This window comes from Trachypithecus francoisi, unplaced genomic scaffold (genome assembly GCF_009764315.1).
Source record: "Trachypithecus francoisi isolate TF-2019V2 unplaced genomic scaffold, Tfra_2.0 Lachesis_group13, whole genome shotgun sequence".
Classification (NCBI taxonomy): domain Eukaryota; kingdom Metazoa; phylum Chordata; class Mammalia; order Primates; family Cercopithecidae; genus Trachypithecus; species Trachypithecus francoisi.
In genome coordinates this window covers 53,202,483-53,223,049 of record NW_022681458.1, presented here as the reverse complement: position 1 = coordinate 53,223,049, position 20,567 = coordinate 53,202,483, and the positions used below count along the sequence as shown (strand labels likewise).

General features: G+C 32.9%; 1 protein-coding gene across 5 annotated transcripts in view; it reads left to right on the top strand.

The window, feature by feature from the left end:
- The window catches only part of GULP1 (GULP PTB domain containing engulfment adaptor 1), a 319,039-nt gene that overhangs the window by 257,722 nt on the left and 40,750 nt on the right, over positions 1 to 20,567 (top strand). For all 5 annotated transcript variants that reach the window (XM_033230913.1, XM_033230915.1, XM_033230914.1 and 2 more), the window contains exon 7: positions 5,259 to 5,396. In XM_033230913.1, the coding sequence (XP_033086804.1) occupies positions 5,259 to 5,396 (138 nt within the window). The remainder of the gene's footprint in view (positions 1 to 5,258; positions 5,397 to 20,567) is intronic.

Genomic DNA, 20,567 nt, shown 5'->3' with positions numbered 1-20,567 from the left:
CATGCTGTTTTGGTTACTATAGCCTTATAGTACAGTCGTCGGGTAATGTGATGCCTCCAGATTTATTCTTTCTGGTTAAAATTGCTCTGTCTATTCAAGCTCTTTTTTGGTTTCATATGCAGTTTAAAATGTTTTAAATTCTAATTCCCTGAAAAATGGCATTGGTCATTTGATAGGAATAGCATTGAATCTGTATATTGTTTGGGCAATATGGTCATTTTAACAGTATTAATTCTTCCAATTCATGAGCATGGAATATTTTTCCATTTGTTTATGTCATGTTTGATTTTTTTCTGCAGTGTTTTGTAGTTCTTCTTGGTAGAAATCTTTCACCTCCTTGGTTAGATGTATTACAAGATATTTTATTTTTTTTGTTGACTATTGTAAATAGGATTACATTATTGATTTGTCTCTCAGCTCTAATGTTATTGGTGTACAGAAATGCTACTGATTTCTGTACATTGATTTTATATCTTGAAACTTTACCAAAGTTGTTTACTTTACTATCAGTTGCAGGAGCCTCTTGGTGGAATCTTTAGGATCTTCTAGGTAATCATATTGTGAGTTAAGAGGGATAGTTTGACTTATTATTTTTCTATGTTGAAGCCTTCTCTTTTTTTCTATTGCCTGATTCTTCTGGCAAGGACTTTGAGTACTATGTGGAATCGGAGTGGTAAGAGTGGGCATCTTTGTCTTGTTCCAGTTCTCAAGGGGAATGTTCCAGCTTTTGCCGGTTCAGTATGATGTTGGCTGTGGGTTTGTCATAGATGGCTGTTACTATTTTGAAGTATGTTCCTTCAGTGTCTAGTTTGTGCAGGGATTTTTATCATGAAGGAATGCTGAATTTTTTTGAAGGCTTTTTCCACTTCTGTTGATATGATCATATAGTTTTTGTTCTTAATTCTGTTTTTATGTTGAATTGTATTTATTGATTTGCATATGTTGAACAAACCTTGCATCCCAGGAATAAAGCCTTCTTGGTTGTTTTGAATTATTTTTTTAATGTACTGTGGAATTCAGCTCAAGTATTCTGTTGAGAATTTTTGCATCTATGTGCATCTGGAATATTGGTCTATAGTTTTCTTTTTTTACTGTATCTTTGCCATGTTTTGGTATCCGAATTATGCTGGTTTCATCAAATGAGTTAGAGAGAAGTTCCTTCTTCTCAGTTTTTTGGGAATGGTTACAGTACAACTGGTACCAACTCTTCTTTTGTAGGTATAGTAGAATTTGGCTGTGAATCTATCTGCTCTGGGGCTTTGTTTGGTTGACAGATTTTTTATTACTGATTCAGTTTCAGAACTTGATATTGTTCTGTTCAGGATTTCAGTTTCTTGCTGATTCAATGTTGGGAGGTTATACATTTCTAGAAATTTATCAGTTTCCTCTAGATTTTCTAGTTTGTGAGCTTCAAGGTGTTCGTAATAGTCTCTGAGGATCTTTTGTATTTCTGTGGGATCAGTTGTAATACCACCTTTGTTGTTTCTCATTGTACTTCTTTGGCTCTTCTCTCCTTTAGCCTTTATTCTGGTAGCTAGCGGTATAGTGATCTTGTTGATCCTTTCAAAGAACTAACTTTTGGGTTTGTTTATTGCTTTATGGATTTTTTTATATCAATTTCATTCAGTTCCACTCAGATTTTAGTTGTTTCTCCTGCTAGCTTTGGGGTTAGTTGATATTTGTTCTTCTAGTTCCCCTAGGTGTGATATTAGATTGCTAACTAGTGATCTTTCTAAATTTCTGAGGTATGCATTTAGCACTAATAACTAATTTTTAAGAGCCCTGCTTGAATTCTATTCCCAGAAGTGAGTTTTTAAAACTATTAAGAGAAAAGAAGCATCTCTATTTTAATCCCTACCAAACCTGGAGAACAATCTTGGAGTTTAAAAATCCTTGAGATATTTTATACATTCAATTATATTGCATATTAATATAGAAAAACTGACTATTTACCCTGTTACATATGAATATAGAGTATATGACTATTTACCTATGTATATAAAATACCATGTATTGAATTCATTAAAAATGTAGGAAATCTAAAAAAGGGATTTACAAGCTCTGCTGAGCACCAGTGTCCCCAAGACATTCCTAAGAATGCCAATTGCTCTGTGTGTGTGTGTGTGTGTGTGTGTGTGTGTAGTGAGAGAGAGAGAGAAAGAGACAATCCTCAGTTCTCGGATACAACCTATTCATAGGCATTCACGGACATGTATTTAGGAACTACTATTCAAGGACATACATATAAGTGAAACAGAAAAAAATCAATCATTTCATTTTAGATATATGTTGATATTTAAAAAAAGCAAATGTGATACTTCTAAAATAAATTTATTTATAGTTAAACATACAGATGTGAGACAGGATTTTTAAATATATTATTAATCTAACATGGACTGTCTTTATACAGAATAGAATCTTTATTTTTTTTTCACTTGGATGAATGAAAATGGAAAGTGAAAATTAAGTGAAAGCAATCTCAATAACAATTGGCTCCTCTATCTTTCTTTCTGTGTACTTTTCCTTTCTGCTTTTCTCACTTGTCCTCCAAATGAAGATTATAGAGTGCTAGAAACAGGCAGTGTAGATAGATTAATTAGGGATAAAAACATCTACTGATTTTTTGTTCCAACTCCAATAAAATATCATTAATATGAAAGCCTAGTGTTTTTTACTATGGTTATTGTGTTCCTGGGTCTCTTTATCCTGTCTTACCAAAAATTATTGCTACATTTCAAATTTATAGTGGTCCATCACAATAATAATAAAATTACTGATAAAAATAATGAAATTACAGGTTTCAGCTCCCTAGACTGTTTTAGGAAGATACCTTTGCTAATCCAAACAAAGATTAGGATGATTCACCACTGGTCATAACCACTTTCTGTGATCATACTGGTTGGGTAAGTAAATGAGAGACTATGTAGATTTCAGCACCAGCTAAGTGAATGTTGTGTTTTGCATATTACTCATAGTTTCTCGCATCTATGGAGAAATGAATTTTTTTCCTATAGTGTTTAGCAGTAATATTTTCTCTTTGTTTATCATTAACATGCTTTTACAATTAATAAGCTGGTGTAGACCTCCTGTGAGTATTTGGGAGCTATAGTGTAACAGAGGGCTGTTATTTCATTGATTATATTGTCATTAAAACAAAACAATGTCAATAAGAAAGGAAACTGCTCTAATAGGCAAAATTCAGAAAGAAGATAGTCTTAAACAAATATGGTCATTGTCCATCAATGCTCTATGTATAAGAAAGGAAAGATGCCACCATAAAAATCTAACTAAATCAAGCACCTCTTCTTAGAATTGATTACCCCTGCTTTTAAACAGATAAATTAGGCTATCTAATAATGCCAGTAAGTATTATGATCATACAATATACTTCCTCATTTTAATTTTCATACTTACCAAGCAACTCTTTATTGGCTTACCATTTGGTTTACCATTGTATGCAGGGAAAGAATGCATTGCTGTAGACAGTTCTCTTAGCATTCATTTGTATCTCTCTCTCTTTTTCTTTTTTTTTTTTTTTGACGGAGTCTCACTCTGTCGCCTAGGCTAGAGTGCAGTGGCGCGATCTCGGCTCACTGCAAGCTCCACCTCCCGGGTTCAAGCCATTCTGCCTCAACCTCCCGAGTAGCTGGGACTACAGGTGCCTGCCACCGCGCCCGGCTAATTTTTTTTTTTGTATTTTTAGGAGAGACGGGATTTCACCGTCTTAGCCAGTATGGTCTCGATCTCCTAACCTCGTGATCCACCCTCGTCGGCCTCCCAAAGTGCTGAGATTACAGGCGTGAGCCACCGCGCCCAGCCTTTATATCTCATTTTATATATTCGTTTTCAGTCTGACGAGCAGTTATTTGAATTGGAGTAATAGAGCAAATCTCAGCAAGCTGACACATCAAACTCTGAACAGAGAAGTGTAAGTGTTTTCATATCAATGATCCTTATCTTGACCAAAATCTCTGAGGTTTTGATTCAACTGACATTAAAACAGTGAAAATTTTTATGGCAAGCACCCCAGGTATTTGTGCTACAGGTTGTCTGAAGCCACCTTTAGAGAAACTCTTCTAGTTACAACCTAAAATAAAGCTTTTTGAGGGGATATTCAGCCAGCCTTCTTTAGATGAAACTATAGCTGCTTCCATCTCCAATCTTACAAAACACCCACTCAATAATGTTGGCGAACTGAGTTTCTGATTGATATTTATAGTGTTACAATGTATCTTAGGAAAATATATTTATGACTACAATAGAAAAGGGAATAGTTGATTTTTCTATTTGTCATAATCAAAAACATTGAATTTCTTTTCTACCTCCAACATGTTTCAGAAGACTGTGAAGAATGAATAATTAATATGGATGATCTATATGAATATAAAAGTGTCAAATGCCCCATCTTTTGACTAAATAATAGTAATTTTAGAAACACATTTATTTTATATAAATATTTTTATTTTAATGATGTATATACCTGCTATTTTATAAGTTTTATAATTTAATGTATGTGTGTGTCTGTGTGTGTGCATGTGTAAATATATACTGCCACTATATCTAAGTGGTTGTAGTATTTGCCTTCTACTGATGAACAGATTTGATTTTATGATATGGAGTCTGGATATGTATACCATTCATTCACTACTTCATGAAAAATGCTACAGAAGTTCAAAAGATGGGCTTCCTAGACAGACAAGGTTCAAGAGTGTATGAGTAACCATGAAATTATATAAAATAAAATTTAATAAGATTACTAAGGATGAAATTATAGTGTGTTTCACACAAAATTGTATCCAGATAAAGCCGTGTTCTAAATTATAATGCTGGTAAATAGCAGTGAGATAAAATGAGAATCCTCTAGTTTAAAAGAGTTCTGGTAATTCTGTAAAACTGTGCTGGTGTCTTATTCTTTCTGGGTCTGATTGTTCTCCTCTGTAAATATGCAAAGTTTAAAGTGTATGATTTCTCAAGAGCCATTGTAGCTCAGATAGGCCATAAAATCTTTGATCATTTTGTACTATGCTTGTGTTTTGCTAAGCACTATTGAAATGCGTATCTTAGTTTCATCCTGAATCAGGAGGTCTATCTGTATCCATTATGCCTTTGTTTTAGGTTGGAGTATACATAATTATAAAATCAAAGATTGACAGATGATTGTTCTACTTTTAAAGTCATATGTTATTAACACAAATGAGTATTTTAGAAAATGAAAAAAGAATCCCATCAACTATGTTTATTTCCATCTGTGTTTACAGGAAGTTCAACACAATTGCCAGCTTCATAGAATATCTTTTTGTGCAGATGATAAAACTGACAAGAGGATATTCACTTTCATATGCAAAGATTCTGAGTCAAATAAACATTTGTGCTATGTATTTGACAGTGAAAAGTGTGTAAGTATCCCAGATGTTTTAGGGTGGTTTGTTCTGTTTTACAAGCCAGGAATTGTCTAGTTTCTGGCATTAGTAAAGTATTTGAAAATGAATAATGTCTGTAAATACTTAGCTGTACTAATAGATTTATTTTGTCATGAGAATATGCTTCAGGATGTCATCCGTAACTAAATTCTCATGTTCATGAGCATAAACTTACATGCAAATTTATTTTATTAGAATGTCATGCCTGCTTATGTTATGCATTTATATATTTATAATAATTTAATCTACTTTAGTTTTAAACTCAAATATGATTTAGTAATATGCACATAATATAAGAGTAATGGTAAGCAAAAGTGTGTTTCCCCCACATGTGCAGAATCTGATGGATTTTATAAAAGTAAATATTCTTAACTCCAGGAAGTATAATCTGTATGGTTCCTTAAAAGATTTTCCAATACATTGAAAGTGTAGTTCCTTATGTTTCTTATATAAAACTCTTAGGCCAGGCACGGTGGCTCACGCCTGTAATCCCAGCACTTTGGGAGGCCGAGACGGGCAGATCATGAGGTCAAGAGATCGAGACCATCCTGACCAAAATGGTGAAACTCCGTCTCTACTAAAAATACAAAAATTAGCTGGGTGTGGTGGCGCATGCCAGTGGTCCCAGCTACTGGGGAGGCTGAGGCAGGAGAATCGCTTGAACCTGGGAGGTGGAGGTTGCAGTGAGCCGAGATCGCACCACTGAACTCCACCACTGAATCTGCCAGCCTGGTGGCAGAGTGAGACTCCATCTCAAGAAAAGAAAAAACAAAACAAAACAAAAAACTTAATATAATGAAAGTTAATGGAATTGTATGTATGAAATTCTATGTTAAATCCTGTAGCTATTCTTTAATCATCTGAAATCTTAAGGAAAACTCATTGATGGCTGCAGTGAAGGAAAAACATGTAACCTCAACAGTTTTATTGGTTTAGATAGGAAAAAAACAATTCATCTATTTGCTAATTTATCTTGCTGTCAAAAATAGATAGCTAATATTATTATCGCTATTATGTCATTTGTTTATCTAGCTTCCGTGTTGAGCTTCTTGAGAACAATACCTTTTTATTTGTTCATGTGACTCCTACATCAAGTGGACAATAGGTGCTCAATGAAGCATTCCTTAAGAAAAAGATCATGTTGAAAACTTACAAAACGTAGAGCAAGTTATCATTTTTATTTTTTAAACTGTAGTTCTCTAGAAAGGAAAGCTAATGTGCTAAACTACCAGACATCATAATACCTTTTGTGAATTTGGTGCACATTATGGAATATTTCATCAGAAAAAGATGCTTAGCAATCTAAGACAATATTTTTTGCACAATAAGACATTTTATATAGCTCAAATTGATTTTGAATTTTATCTTATATGAGCTTCTGTTGAATGAATAAATAAAATTTACATATAATTTACATATTTCAAGTGCTTTTTAACCATGATTGCTTGCAGATTCTTTTCTCTATGACTGAGAAGATTAAAGTTGATATTTGTTGAATATCTTTTATACATAATTTATAATAACCTTTTACCACCGATATAAAGCAGTAAACTCAGTTATTATTCTTTCCTGCCTTACCCATAGAAATAAATTTCCTTGAGGTCCTTTGAAATGTTTCAGAGTCAGAGTTCGTTATAAATATTAGCCTTCTTATGGATTTGTGCCACTTATTTTATATTCTTTGATCCCTATCCAAATTTGTTAAATTAATATTTAAAATATAAGCTTGCCAGCTTAAAAGCATAGACCCCATTTCTTCTTCATCCTAACTATCTGTAATTGATTGTTCTCTTTGGATGTAGCATATCTAGTCTACTTTCTCTTAAAGACTGAAAATAATTTCCTAAAGCCTAAGCAGTGGTTCACAATCTTTAATGTGCATAAAAATCATACGGGATGCCTTTTAAAAACTCTTATCAATTGGGGCTGAAGCTCAGGAAATCTATATTTATCAAGTATACCAAATTGTTCTGCTGCAGGTAGAGGAAGTCTTGGCTTTGAAAAGTTCCCAGAAAATCTCCCAACTATAAGTTGGCATCACCTTCATGAGCTGAAAAAGGACATGTTTTCTCAAAATTTTGTTATACCTGCACTATCTTAACTATGAGGTTTTATCAGTGCTAATTATAATGATGACTATATTTATAACACTGATGTTATATGTATGTAGAATTTTTGATATGCCATCTTATGTAATTCTTATTTTAAATAGTTTATCATAGAATGCTAAAATGGGAAATAAGTTATGGCCTGTCTCATACAACTCTCCTTCTGTTTTAAAAAAACCAAGATCAGAGATGTTGAAGTAAGTTTTGCAAAGTTACAAAACTAAGTAGTCAGTAGAATCAGGACTAAAATCTAAGACTCTTAATTCCCATTGCTACGTTTATCTCAACATGCTATATTACTTCCATAACTGGCCTCCTCTAGAGTTCATCTGCTCTTATTGGGGCCTTTACTCTATCTGTTCATTGTATTTTATCATTTTAGTACTTCTTTGAAATTGAAAATTTGAAAGATGGAACCTTTTTTAGTATGTCACAAGACTGGAATTCACTACTTTATTAACAGTATCATGTTGTATTAATAGTCCTCCTTCTTCCATAGTGACAGTGAGGACCATATGATGAGTGAGAACATTCAACCCTGCCAAATTAGAATGCTGAGCCTCTATACTTACCAGGCAATAAGGGGTCAGTGCATTTCCACCCTTACTCTCATAATGGAATTGCATCAGATGAAGCCACCTAAAGCAGAAAATTTAAATCATTTCCAGTATTTCATAAAGTGAAAAATCACTCTTCGTACCAAGAAACAGGTTTCTTAAACTAAAAAAGAAATGGCAGTCAGTAGTTACCAACACATAGATGTCAGAGATATTAGAATTATAGGACAAAGGTTTTGGAACAGCCATCATATAACATAATAAAATAAGCAGTTACAAACACACATGAAACAGATGAGAATGCAGAAAGCCTTATCAATGAATTAGAAAATCTAAGCAAAGAAACAGAAGATATAAAGAATACTGAAAAATAACCACATGAAAGACTCAACGTATAGGCTCAACAGCAGAATAGAGGACAGAGGAAAAGAATCAATGACCTAGAAGATTGACAAATAGAAAATGCCCAATCTGAACAACACAAAGATTATAGACTCAATAAACCAACAAAAACAAAGCCAAAACAGAACCTCATGGACTGTGGGACCATAACAAAATATCTAACATCTGTGTGTCATCTGAGTCCTGGAAAAAGAGAAATAAGCACCCTTAAAAAACACTCCAAGAATATTAGTTGAAAACGTTCCCAATTTGACAAAGGACATCAACCTATAGATTTAAAATACTGGATGGTCTCCAAACAGGATTAATCCAAATAACTCCACACCAAGACACATCATATTCAAGCTTCTGAAAACTAAAGACAAAAGAAAAATCTTGAAAGCAACAAGAGATAAGCAAGTACTTACCTATAGCAGAGAATGTGAATGGCAGTGTATTTCTCACCAGAAACCGTGAAGTCAAGAAGGAAGTTGCATAATACTTTTGAGTAATGGAAAAAACAAAAATCTGTCAAATGATCCTATATCCAGAAAAATATTCTTCAGAAATTGGAAAGAAATTTTTAAAAATTATTAAATGAATGAAAATTAAGATTGCCACTACTAGACATCCTAAATGAATGGCTAAGGAAGTTCTCTAAATGGAAAGGAAACAATACACAACAGGAACTTGGAGCATAAGGAAGGAAAAGAAAAAACAAGATGAGCAAACATATGAGTAAATCTTTAGTTTTCTAAATTATGTTTGATGATAGAAGAAAAAAATACTTTCTGATGTGATTTTAAAATCTGACGTGATTTCATATATGGACATATGAGATATGTAAGGCAATTATATTAAACTAGGAAGGTTGAGAGGATGTAAAAAGGGAGGTGAGGTGTCTATACCTCACATAAACTGGAAAAATAATAGCACTAGGTAACTATGATAAGTTATATAGATAAAATGTGAATCCGACAACAACCCCTAACACGTTATATAATGAGATACACTTAAAAGCACTATAGGGAAATTAAATGTTACCATTTTAAAAACCCATAGAAATGCAATGAAAAGAAAACAGAGAAAGAAAAAAGATAAGTAACAGAAAAGAAAAAGATTAAATAATGTACTTAAGCCCTAATATATCAAAAATCACATTACATATAAATAGTCTAACTACACCAGTTAAAATATGTTGTTAGGGTGGATTACAAAATGTAATCCAGATACATATTGTCTACAAGAAGTTCACTGCAAACATAATGGTATAGATGATAGAGGCATGCTAAAAACGAAAGAATGAAAAGAGAGTTTTCATGCAAACATTATTCAAAGAAAGCAATAGTAACTATATTTACATCAGATAAAGTAGACCTCAATGCAAAGAAAATTACCAGAGACAGAGGGGGACATATAGTGATAAAAGGGACCAGTTCTCAAGAAGATATGGTAATTCTAACTGTATATTACCAAAAAATAGAGCTGCAAAATGAGAAACAAAAACAGATAGAACTAAAAGGGTAAATAGACAAATACACAAGTATAGTCAGAAATTTTACTGGCACTTTCCCTCAAATTTATAGAATAATTAGAAAATCATCAAGGATATAGAATAACTCAACATCATCAACCAGTGGGATCTAATGAGCAATTACAGAGAACTTCATCCAACAGCAACAGAATGTATGTTATTTTCGAGTGTTTGAGGATGATGTACCAAATTAAGTCACATCCTGGACCATAAAGTAAATCTTGAAAAGTTAAAAGAATTAAAATTATTTAACATTTCTCTGACTATAAGGAAAACAGTCTAAAAATCAGTAACAGAAAGCCAGAAAATCTTTACAAGCTAGGAAATGAAACATCATATTTATAAATATTCCATACATCAAATAGCAATTCACACATGAATTTTTAATTCTGTGAATTGAATAAAAATGAAATAGAGCATATCAACATTTGTGTGATATAACTAAAGCAGTGATAAGAAAGAAATTTGTAACAACTAATTTAATACATTAGAAAAGAAGGAAGTCTCAAATGAATAATCTATGTTCCCATCTCAAGTACACAGAACAACAAAAATGTCAAAATACACCACAAAGTAAGCAGAAGGAAGATAAGATTAATAAGAGAAGAAATTGAAAATACAGAAAATCAATGAAGCAAAGACCTCATTCTTCAAAAGATTATAAAAGTCACAAATTGTATTAATTTGGCAAAGAACAAAAGAGAGGGAGAAGACACAAGTTACCAATATTTAGAATGAGAACCAGCAGATTTAACTACAGACTCTGAATATCAAAAGAATAAGAGGATCCTTTAAAGAACTTTACACACACAAATTCAAAAATACAAATGAATTGGATCAATTATTTAAGAACAATATTACCACAAATCACTCATTATTAGATTATTTTAATAGCCTAACTATAAAGGAAATTAAATTTATAAATTAAAAGTTATTAAAAGATAAATCTCCAGGTGTAGATGGTTTCACTGGAGAATTCTATAAAATGTTTAAACAGGAATTAATGCTATTCTGTACAATCCATTCCAGTGAAAAATAAGAGAGACAGAAACACTTTCTACTTCATTTTGTGAAACTAATATTTCTCTGATACCAAAACAGAGAAAGTGCAAATAAATTATTTCTAAAATAAATTATTAGACAGTGCAAATAAATAAATAAACACTAGAGATCTAAATTCCTCAGGAATAAAAATGTAATAATTCCTAAGGAAATATAACCCAATAATGCATTGTATTAGTCAGGGTTCTCTAGAGGGATAGAGCTAATAGGATGTATATATTGAAAGTTTACTAAGGAGTATTAAATTCACACAGTCACAAGGTCCCACAATAGGCCATCTGCAAGCTGAGGAGCAAGGAAACCAGTCATAGTCCCAAAGCTGAAAAACTTGAAGTCCAATGTTCAAAGGCAGGAAGCATCCAGCACAGGAGAAAGATGTAGGCTGGAAGGTTAAGTCAGTCTAGACTTTTCACGTTTTTCTGCCTGCTTTATATTCTGGCTGCACTAGCAGCTGATTAGATGGTGCCCAGCCAGATTAAAGGTAGGTCTGCCTTTTCCAGCCCACTGACTAAATGTTTATCTCCATTGGCAACACCCTCAGACACACACAGGATCAATACTTTGCATCCTTCAATCCAATAAAGTTGACGCTCAGTAATAACCATCACATGCATTAAAATAATTATATGCAAAGATTAAGAGTAGTTTGTCCCAAGGATGCACATTTTGCGCAACATTCAAAAATCCAGTGATGTAATCAACCACATGGCAAATCTAAAGAAGAAACATCATGTGATAATACCAATCAGTGCTTTAAAAATACTTTTTAAAAAATGAACGCACATTCATTGTTTAAAACTCTCAGAAAAATAGGAATAGAAAGAACTTCTACAATTTGATAAAGAGCATCTAAACAAAATACAGATATTTTACTTTATGGTAGAAAAAAAAAATGAATGCCTTCCTCCTAAGATACGGAACAAAGCAAAGCTTTTCACTCTCTTGGCTTATATGAAACACTGCTATAGAAGCTGTAGCCATCGCAGCAAGACAAAAAAGCATATAAGAAATTTGCAGATTGTAATAAAAAGAAATCTTTGCTTATATGCAGATGACATGATTGTCTACGTAGAAAATTTTGAGTCTAAAGCAATTTCTGGATTTAATAAATGAATTTAGCCAGGTGGCAGAATACATAATTAACATACATGGATCAATTGTATTGCTGTATACTAGTAGTGAACATATGAATACAAAAATTTACAATTGCTAAAAGAAGTGGAATACATAGGTGTAAGTCTAAACTAAGAAGTGAAATTTGTATGCTGAAAATTTACGTGCAACAAAATGCTGATGAAAGAAATGATAGACTGTATAAATAAATGGGGATACTATTTTCAGTTCTTCATACTGATGTATAGATTTAACACAATTCCTGTCAAAATTATAGCAAGATTTTGTAGATATAGACAAGATTATTCTAAACTTTATATGGAAAGGCAAAGGAGATAGAATCACTAAAACAATTTCAAAAAAAGAGCAGTGAAGTGAAAGTAATTCATCTATCCTGTTTCAAGACATATTAGATACCTTTACTAATGAAGACTTTAGTTTTGGTGGAGGGATAGACAATCGGTCAATGGAAAAGCAAACGTGTAAATCAACACACAGAAATATGCCCAGCTAATGTTTGTCAGTGCTACAAAAGCAGTGCAATAGGGAAAGAAGGTTTTGAGTTCTTTTTATTTTGTTTTGTTTTGATGTTGTTGTTGTTGCTTTGTTTTTGTTTTTTTGTTGTTGTTCAAAGAATGCTGGTGCAATTGGATTTTCATAGGCAAATAAAATGCACCTTGACCTAAACCTCACACTCTATCTAAAAATTAACTGAAAATTCATCATGGACTTAGATATAAAAAGTATAACTATAAAACATTTAGAAAAAAACACATGGGAAATCTTCAGAATGTAGGGCTAGGAAAAGAGTTTTTAGAATTGGCATCCATAGCAGGATTCAAAATGGGGGGAAATGATACACTGAACTTTTGGAAACATTTTTCTATGTGTACGTGCTTTGTTCCATGTCTTAGAAGGAAAGCATTCATTTTTTTATCATATAGTAAAATATCTGTATTTTGTTTAGATGCTCTTTATCAAATTGGGGATGAAAAGACTGGGAGAAAGTATTTGCAAAGCACATATCAGACAAATAACTAGTAAAAAAACATTCAACACTCAACAGTATGAAAACAACCAAAATTAGAACACGAACAAAAGACAACAAGATGCATTTCACTGAAGAGGATATACAGATGGCAAGTAAGCATGTGAAAAGATGTTAAACATTGGTGTCCATTAGGGAAATGCAAAATAAAGTCAAAATAAGATATTACTACAGAACTTTCAGAAGGGCTACGATAAAAACACCAAATGCTGGTAAGAATGGGGAAAAAGTACATCACTCACACATAGCTGATGGAGATATAAAATGGTATGGCCATTCAGGAAAAACAGTTTGGCAGTTTTATAAGAAACTAAACATGCAGCTGTCCTGTGAAATACTTGGACATTTATCCCAGAGAAATCAAAACTTAAAATGTTCACACAAAATCCTATACACAAATATGTATAGAAGCTTATTCGTAATAGCCCAAAACTACAAGCCATCCAGAAAATGGGTGAAGGAACATTACTTAGCAATTAAAAGGCATGAACTATTAGACACACAACAATGTGGATGACTCTCCAGAGATTAGGGAATGCAAAAAGTCTATCTCAAAAGCCTGTGTACTCTATGATTCCATTTGTATAATATTCTTAAAATAGCAAAATTATAGAAATGGAGAAAAATTAGTGTTTTTCAGAGGTTAAGGCAATGGTGAGGGCAGGCTAGAAGAGGATGTGCTTATAAAACAGCAAGATGAAGGATTCTTGTCGTAATCAAATTCTGTATTTTGACTATATTATTAATATCCTGGTTGTGAGTGGTACTATAGTTTTGCAATAAATTATCATTAGAATAACCTAGACAAAGGATACACAAGGTCTCTCTATATTATTTCTTACAGCTGAATATAAATCTAAATTATCTGAAAATAAAGTTTACTTTAAATATCTGAAAAATAAAGTATGGCCTATTTGGACCAAACCTTTTATCTTATTTTAAGTAAATGTAGGCCAAAAATAAATAGTTTCTTTCCCAGAGTGACAAGCTAGATAGAAACAGAATTTGAACTTAGAGGAAGGCCTACCTTAGCATACTACAAAACTGGAATTCACTTTATTGGTATTATCATGTTGTATTATTTACATTTGATATTTATGCAACTACTACAGTCATCTTATTAAATTACAAAAATACAACTAGAACAGAGAATTTATTGTGATATGGCTGATTTTTATTATAAATTAAATACAACTGCTGTCAACTATTTAACCATTATTTTGATTTTCTTCATTTTTCACAATTTCATTTCCAAATGTTAATAAATATACCTTATTTGATGAATGCTACTTTTAATATAATTCAAAGAGTACCCCAAATTATCCAATCAAATTATCACACATACTTTTTTTTTTTTTTTTTTTTTTGAGATGGAGTCTCGCTCTGCCGCCCAGGCTGGAGTGCTGTGGCCGGATCTCAGCTCACTGCAAACTCCGCCTCCCGGGTTCACGCCATTCTCCTACCTCAGCCTCCCGAGTATCTGGGACTACAGGCGACCGCCACCTCGCCCGGCTAATTTTTTGTATTTTTTAGTAGAGACGGGGTTTCACCGGGTTAGCCAGGATGGTCTCGATCTCCTGACCTCGTGATCCGCCCGTCTCGGCCTCCCAAAGTGCTGGGATTACAGGCTTGAGCCACCGTGCCCGGCCACACATGTTTTTTAATGATGTGAAAGGAACTGTAAAATAAGGCAAAGTTTAAAACTTCATTTTTACATCTTAATTAATTCTCTGTAAAAAGGGTTCATTGTCAAAAGAATCATACATTATTAGTACTAAAAGGAATCATTGCATCCAGTCTTTTTACAAGATCTGTTTGGGAGAAGGTGTTTACTACATATTCTTATTATAGCTATATTTCACATTTGCCTTGTATTAATAATTTTTGAATCACATTTATTAAAATTAAAAATGGTTGTTTTTTATATTTCATTACATGATTGAGGGAGAGCTGATTTTCTTAGATTAGCCATCCAACTTAATGTAATTAGTTTAAAATTAGGATCTGGAAGCTTATTGTTGCTGGGTATTTGCCTCCAATACTAGTTTTCATGTTTCCGTTTCATGAAATACTATAATCTACATACCAAGTCCCTGAGTTTAAAAACTCCAAAGAATTGGCTTATTATGACAGCCAGCAGGAGTGACCAGCTATACACTGGAAAACTAATTTTTCAGTTAATTGTCTGAGGTTCTTTTGTATGTGATTTTGTAAGACAAACTTTCTTTTATTTGAACAAATTTATGGAGTAAATGTGAAACTTTGTTACATGGATATAATGCGCAGTGATCAAGTCAAGGCATTTAGGAAGGACATCACCTGAGTACAACACATTTATATTAACTATAGTCACCTTACTCTACTACCAAACATTGAATTTATTCCTTCTCTCTAACTGTATGTTTGTACCCATTAACCCACTTCTCTTCATCCTCCTTTTCCCACTTACTCTTCTCAGGCTCTGTTATCCCTCTTTGTACTCTGTACCTCCATGTGATCAAATACTTTACTTTCACATGTAAATAAGAACATGCAATATTTGTCTTTTTGTGCCTTGTTTATTTCACTTAAAATAATGACCTCCAGTTCCATCCATGTTGCTTCGAATGATATGATATCATTACTTTTATGGCCAAATAATGTTTCATTGTGCATGTATACAACACATTTTCTTTATCCATTTATCCACTGGCAGACATTTAGGTTGATGCCATGTGTTTGCTATTGTGAGTAGTGCTGAAATAAACATCTGACTGCAGGAATCCCTTTGATATATTGATTTCTTTTCCTTTGGGTGGATACCCAGTAGTGGAGCTGCTGGAACAAATGATAAATATATTTTCAGGGTTTTTTTTTTTTTGAAATCTTCATAGTGTTTTCCATAGTAGCTTTAGTAGTTTACATTTCCACCAACAGTGCATAAAAGTTCCTTTTTCTCCGCATGCTCGCTAACCTCTGTTATCTTTTGTCTTTTTGATAATAGCCATTCTGACTAGGGTAAGATGATAACGTTGTGATTTTGATTTGCATTCCGTGATGATTATGATATTGAGCATATTTTAATATACTTGTTGACTGAAGGTGTGTCTTCCTGTGGGAAATGTCTATTCATGCACTTTCTCTCTTTTTTTTTTTTTTTTTAATGGGGACATTTTTTTTTTTTCCTAAGTTGTTTGAGTTCCTTATATGATCTGGAAGTTAGTCCTCTGTCAGATGAATAATCTGAAAATATTTTCTCCAGTTCAGAAGTTGTTTCTTCATTCTGTTGATTGTTAATTTTTCTGTGCAGATACTTTTTAGTGTAATTAAGTACCATTTGTCTATTTTTGTTTGTGTTGCCAGTACTTTTGAGATCTTAGTCATAAATTCTCTGCCTAGTCCAATGTTCAGTAGTTTTCCTTAGATTTTCTTTTAGTATTTTTACAGTTCCAGATATTACGTTTACGTTTTTAGGCCACTTTGAGTTGATTTTTGTATGTTGTGAGAGAGAGTGGTCCAGTTTCATTCTCCATGTGGCTATTCAATTTTCCCAGAACCATTAATTGAAGAGGATGTTCTTTCTCTAGTGTAAGTTCTTTTTGGCTTTGTCAAAGCTCAGTTGACTGTAAATATGTGGTTTTATTTCTGAGTTCTTTATTCTATTCCATTAGTCTGTGTGTCTGTTTTTATACGAATACCATACTGCTTTGGTTACTGTTACCCTGTAGTATATTTTGAAGTCAAGTAATGTGATGCCTCCAGCTTGTCTCTTTTTGCTCAGAATTGCTTTAAGCTTGCCATTTCTTATTCTGTGATGAATGATGTCAGTATTTTGATAGGCATTGCATTGAGTCTGCAGGTTGCTTTGGATGGTAGAGTCATTTAAATGATACTATTTCTTAGGATCCATGAATGTAGGATATTTTTCTATTTGTTTGTGTCATTGACTATTTCTTTTATGAGTGTTTTGTAGCTCTCCTTATAGAGAACTTTTACCTCCTTGGTTAAATTTATTCATATATATTTATTCCTATATATATATATATGTATATGTGTTTATCTCTCTCTCTATATATATGCATGTGTATACATATTGCACTGTTGTAACTGAGATTGCTGTCTTGATTTCCTTCTCAGCTACATCATTGGTGTACAGAAATGCTCCTGATTTTTGTACCTTAATTTTGTATCCTCCATCTTACTAAATTCATTTATCAAATCTAAGAATTTTTTTATGGAGCAATTAGGTTTTTCTAGATATAAGATCATATCAGCAAACTGGGATAATTTGACTTCGTCTTTTCCAACTTGGATGCCTTTTATTTCTTTCTTATGTTTGATTGCCCTGGGTAGACTTCCAGTACTGTGTTGAATAGGAGTGATGAAGGTAGGCATTCTTGTCTTGTTCCAGTTCTTAGAGGAAAGGCTTTCAACATTTCCTCCTTCAGTATGACATTAGGTGTGGGTTTGTTATTTCATGGTATGTTTCTTCTATGCCTAGTTTGTTGAGAGATTTTTATCAAGAAGGAATGTTGAACTTTATCAAATTCTTTTTTTTTTATTATACTCTAAGTTCTAGGGTACATGTGCATAACTTGCAGGTTTGTTACATATGTATACTTGTGCCATGTTGGTGTGCTGCACCCATCAACTCGTCAGCACCCATCAATTCATCATTTATATCATGTGTAACTCCCAATGCAATCCCTCTCCCCCCTCCCCTATCAAATTCTTTTCTGTGCCTATTGAGATGATTATTTTTTGTCCTTCATTCCATTAATTTCAGTACCACCTTTATTGATTTGTATATGTTGAACCATCCATGCATCTCTGGTATAAATCCCACTTAATCATGGTGTATTATATTTTTGTGTGCTGTTGAATTGAGTTAGCTAGCATTCTGTTGAGGATTTTGTTTCTATGTTCATCAGTAATACTGACCAGTAGTTTTGTTTTTGTTTTTGTTGTTGTACCCTTCTCTGGTTTTGTTATCAAGGTGATCTTCGCCTTATAGAATGAGTTGAGAAGAACCCTGTTCTTCAATGTTTTGGAATAGTTTCAGAATTGGTATTAGTTCTTTGTATATTTGGTAGAATTTTGTTGTGAATCCATCTGGTCCTGAGCTTTTCTTTGTTGAGACAGATTTTATTACTGATTCAATATTGCTACTCATATTGGCCTGTCCAGGTTTTTTATTTCTTCCTGATTCACTTTTGTTAGGTTGCATATTTCCAGGAACTTACACATTTACTCTAGATTGTTCAGATTGTTCAGTTTGTCAGCATGTAGTTGTTTATAGCAGTCTTTGGTGGTCTTTGTATTTCTGTGGTCAGTTGTTAAATTTCCTTTTTCATTCTAATTTAGTTTATTTGGATCTTTTCTGTTCCTGGTTAGCCTACTTAATGATTTCTCAATTTTACTTATTTCAAAGAACCAATTTTTTGTTTCTTTGATCTTGTGTATTTTTTTAGTCTCTATTTCATTTAGTTCTGCTCTGATCTTTTTAATTTATTTTATAATGTTAATTTTGGGTTGGTTTGTTCTGAATTTTCTAGTTCCTTAAGATGTGTTGTTAAGTTGTTAACATGTTATCTTTCTACAGGAATTTTTTGATACAGGATTTTATTGCTATAAACATTCCTTTTCGTACTGCTTTTACTGTATCTCACAGGTTTTAGTTTGTTTCCATTTTCATTTGTTTCAAGAATTTTTTTTTATTTCCATCTGAATTTCTTTGTCAACCCAATGGTCATTCAGGAGCATGTTGTTTAATTTTTATGTATTTGTATATTTTCCAAAGTTCTTGTTAGTATTGATTCATTTTTATTCCATTGTGGTCTGAGGGAATAGTAGAAATTATTATCATTTTTTTATTTGTTGAGGCTTGTTTTATGGCCTAATATATGGGCTATACTGGGAAATGTTCTATGTGCTAATGAAAAGAATCTTCTGCAGTTTTTGGAAAGAATATTCTATAAATGTGTATTAGGTCAATTTGGTCCATAGTACAGTTTAAATTTGGGGGGTTTCGTTGTCTGTCTAGATGATCTATCTAGTACTGACAATGGGATTTTGGACTCCCCCACTATTATTGTATTGCAGTCTATCTCTCTCTTTAGATCTAGAAATATTTACTTTATGGATCTTTGTGCTCCAATATTGGGTGCATATATATTTAGATTTTTTTAGAATTATTATATCCTCTCACTGGATGTATTCCTTTATCATTATATAATGACCTTTTCCATCTTTTTAGAACTGTTTTTGGCTTAAAGCCTATTTTATCTAGGTATAGCTATTTCTGCTTGCTTTTGGTTTTCATCTGTGTAGAATATCTTTTTCTGTCTCTTTACTTTTAGTCTATATGTGCCTATACTGGTAAGGTGAGTTTCTAGAAGGGAGCATATATTTGGATCATTTTAAACATCAATTCATTCATACTATATATTTATGTAGAAAACTTAATCCATTTACAGTCAGTGTTATTATTGCTAGGTAAGGCTTTGTTCCTATCATATTGTTAATTGTTTTCTGGTTGTTTTATATATGACTTTCTTCTGTTATTGTTCATCTTTGTTGTTTTGGTAGATGTCTGTAGTGGTACACTTTGAGTCTTTTATCTTTTTCCTTTGTGTTATTTCTTTACCAATGAGTTTTATACTTTCATGTGTTTTCCTGATGGTAAATCTTGTCCATTTGTTTCCAGGTTTAAGACTTCCTTGAGCAATTCATATAAGACCAGTCTAGTTGTAACAAATTCCCTCAGTATTTACTTGTCTGAGAAAGACTTTATTTCTTCTTCATTTAGAAAGGAGACTATTGCTGGATATCATGTTCTTTTTTTTTTTTCTTTTAGCACTTTGAATATTTTAGCCCATTCTCTTCTAGTCTGTAATGTTTTTGCTGAGCAATTCACTGTTAGGCTGATATGATTTCCTTTATAGGTGACTAGATGCTTTCCTCTTGCTGTTTTTAGAAGTCTTTATCTTTGACTTCAGATAGTCTGAGTATAATGTGCCATGGTGACTGCATTTTTGCTTTGTATCTGCTTGGCGATCATTGATCTTTCAGTAAGTGGATATTTATATCTCCTCCTAGACTTAAAGAGATTTCATCTAGGCTGGGTGTGGTGGCTCACAATTGTAATCTCAGCACTTTGGAAGGCCAAGGAAGGTGGATAATGAGGTCAGGAGTTTGAGACCAGTCTGGTCAATATGGTGAAACCCCATCTCTACTAAAAGTACAAAAATTAGCCAGGCACAGTTGCATGCACCTGTAATCCCACCTACTTGGGAGGTTGAGGCAGAAGAATTGCTTGAACTTGGGAGACAGAGATTGCAGTGAGCTAAGATTGAACCACTGCAC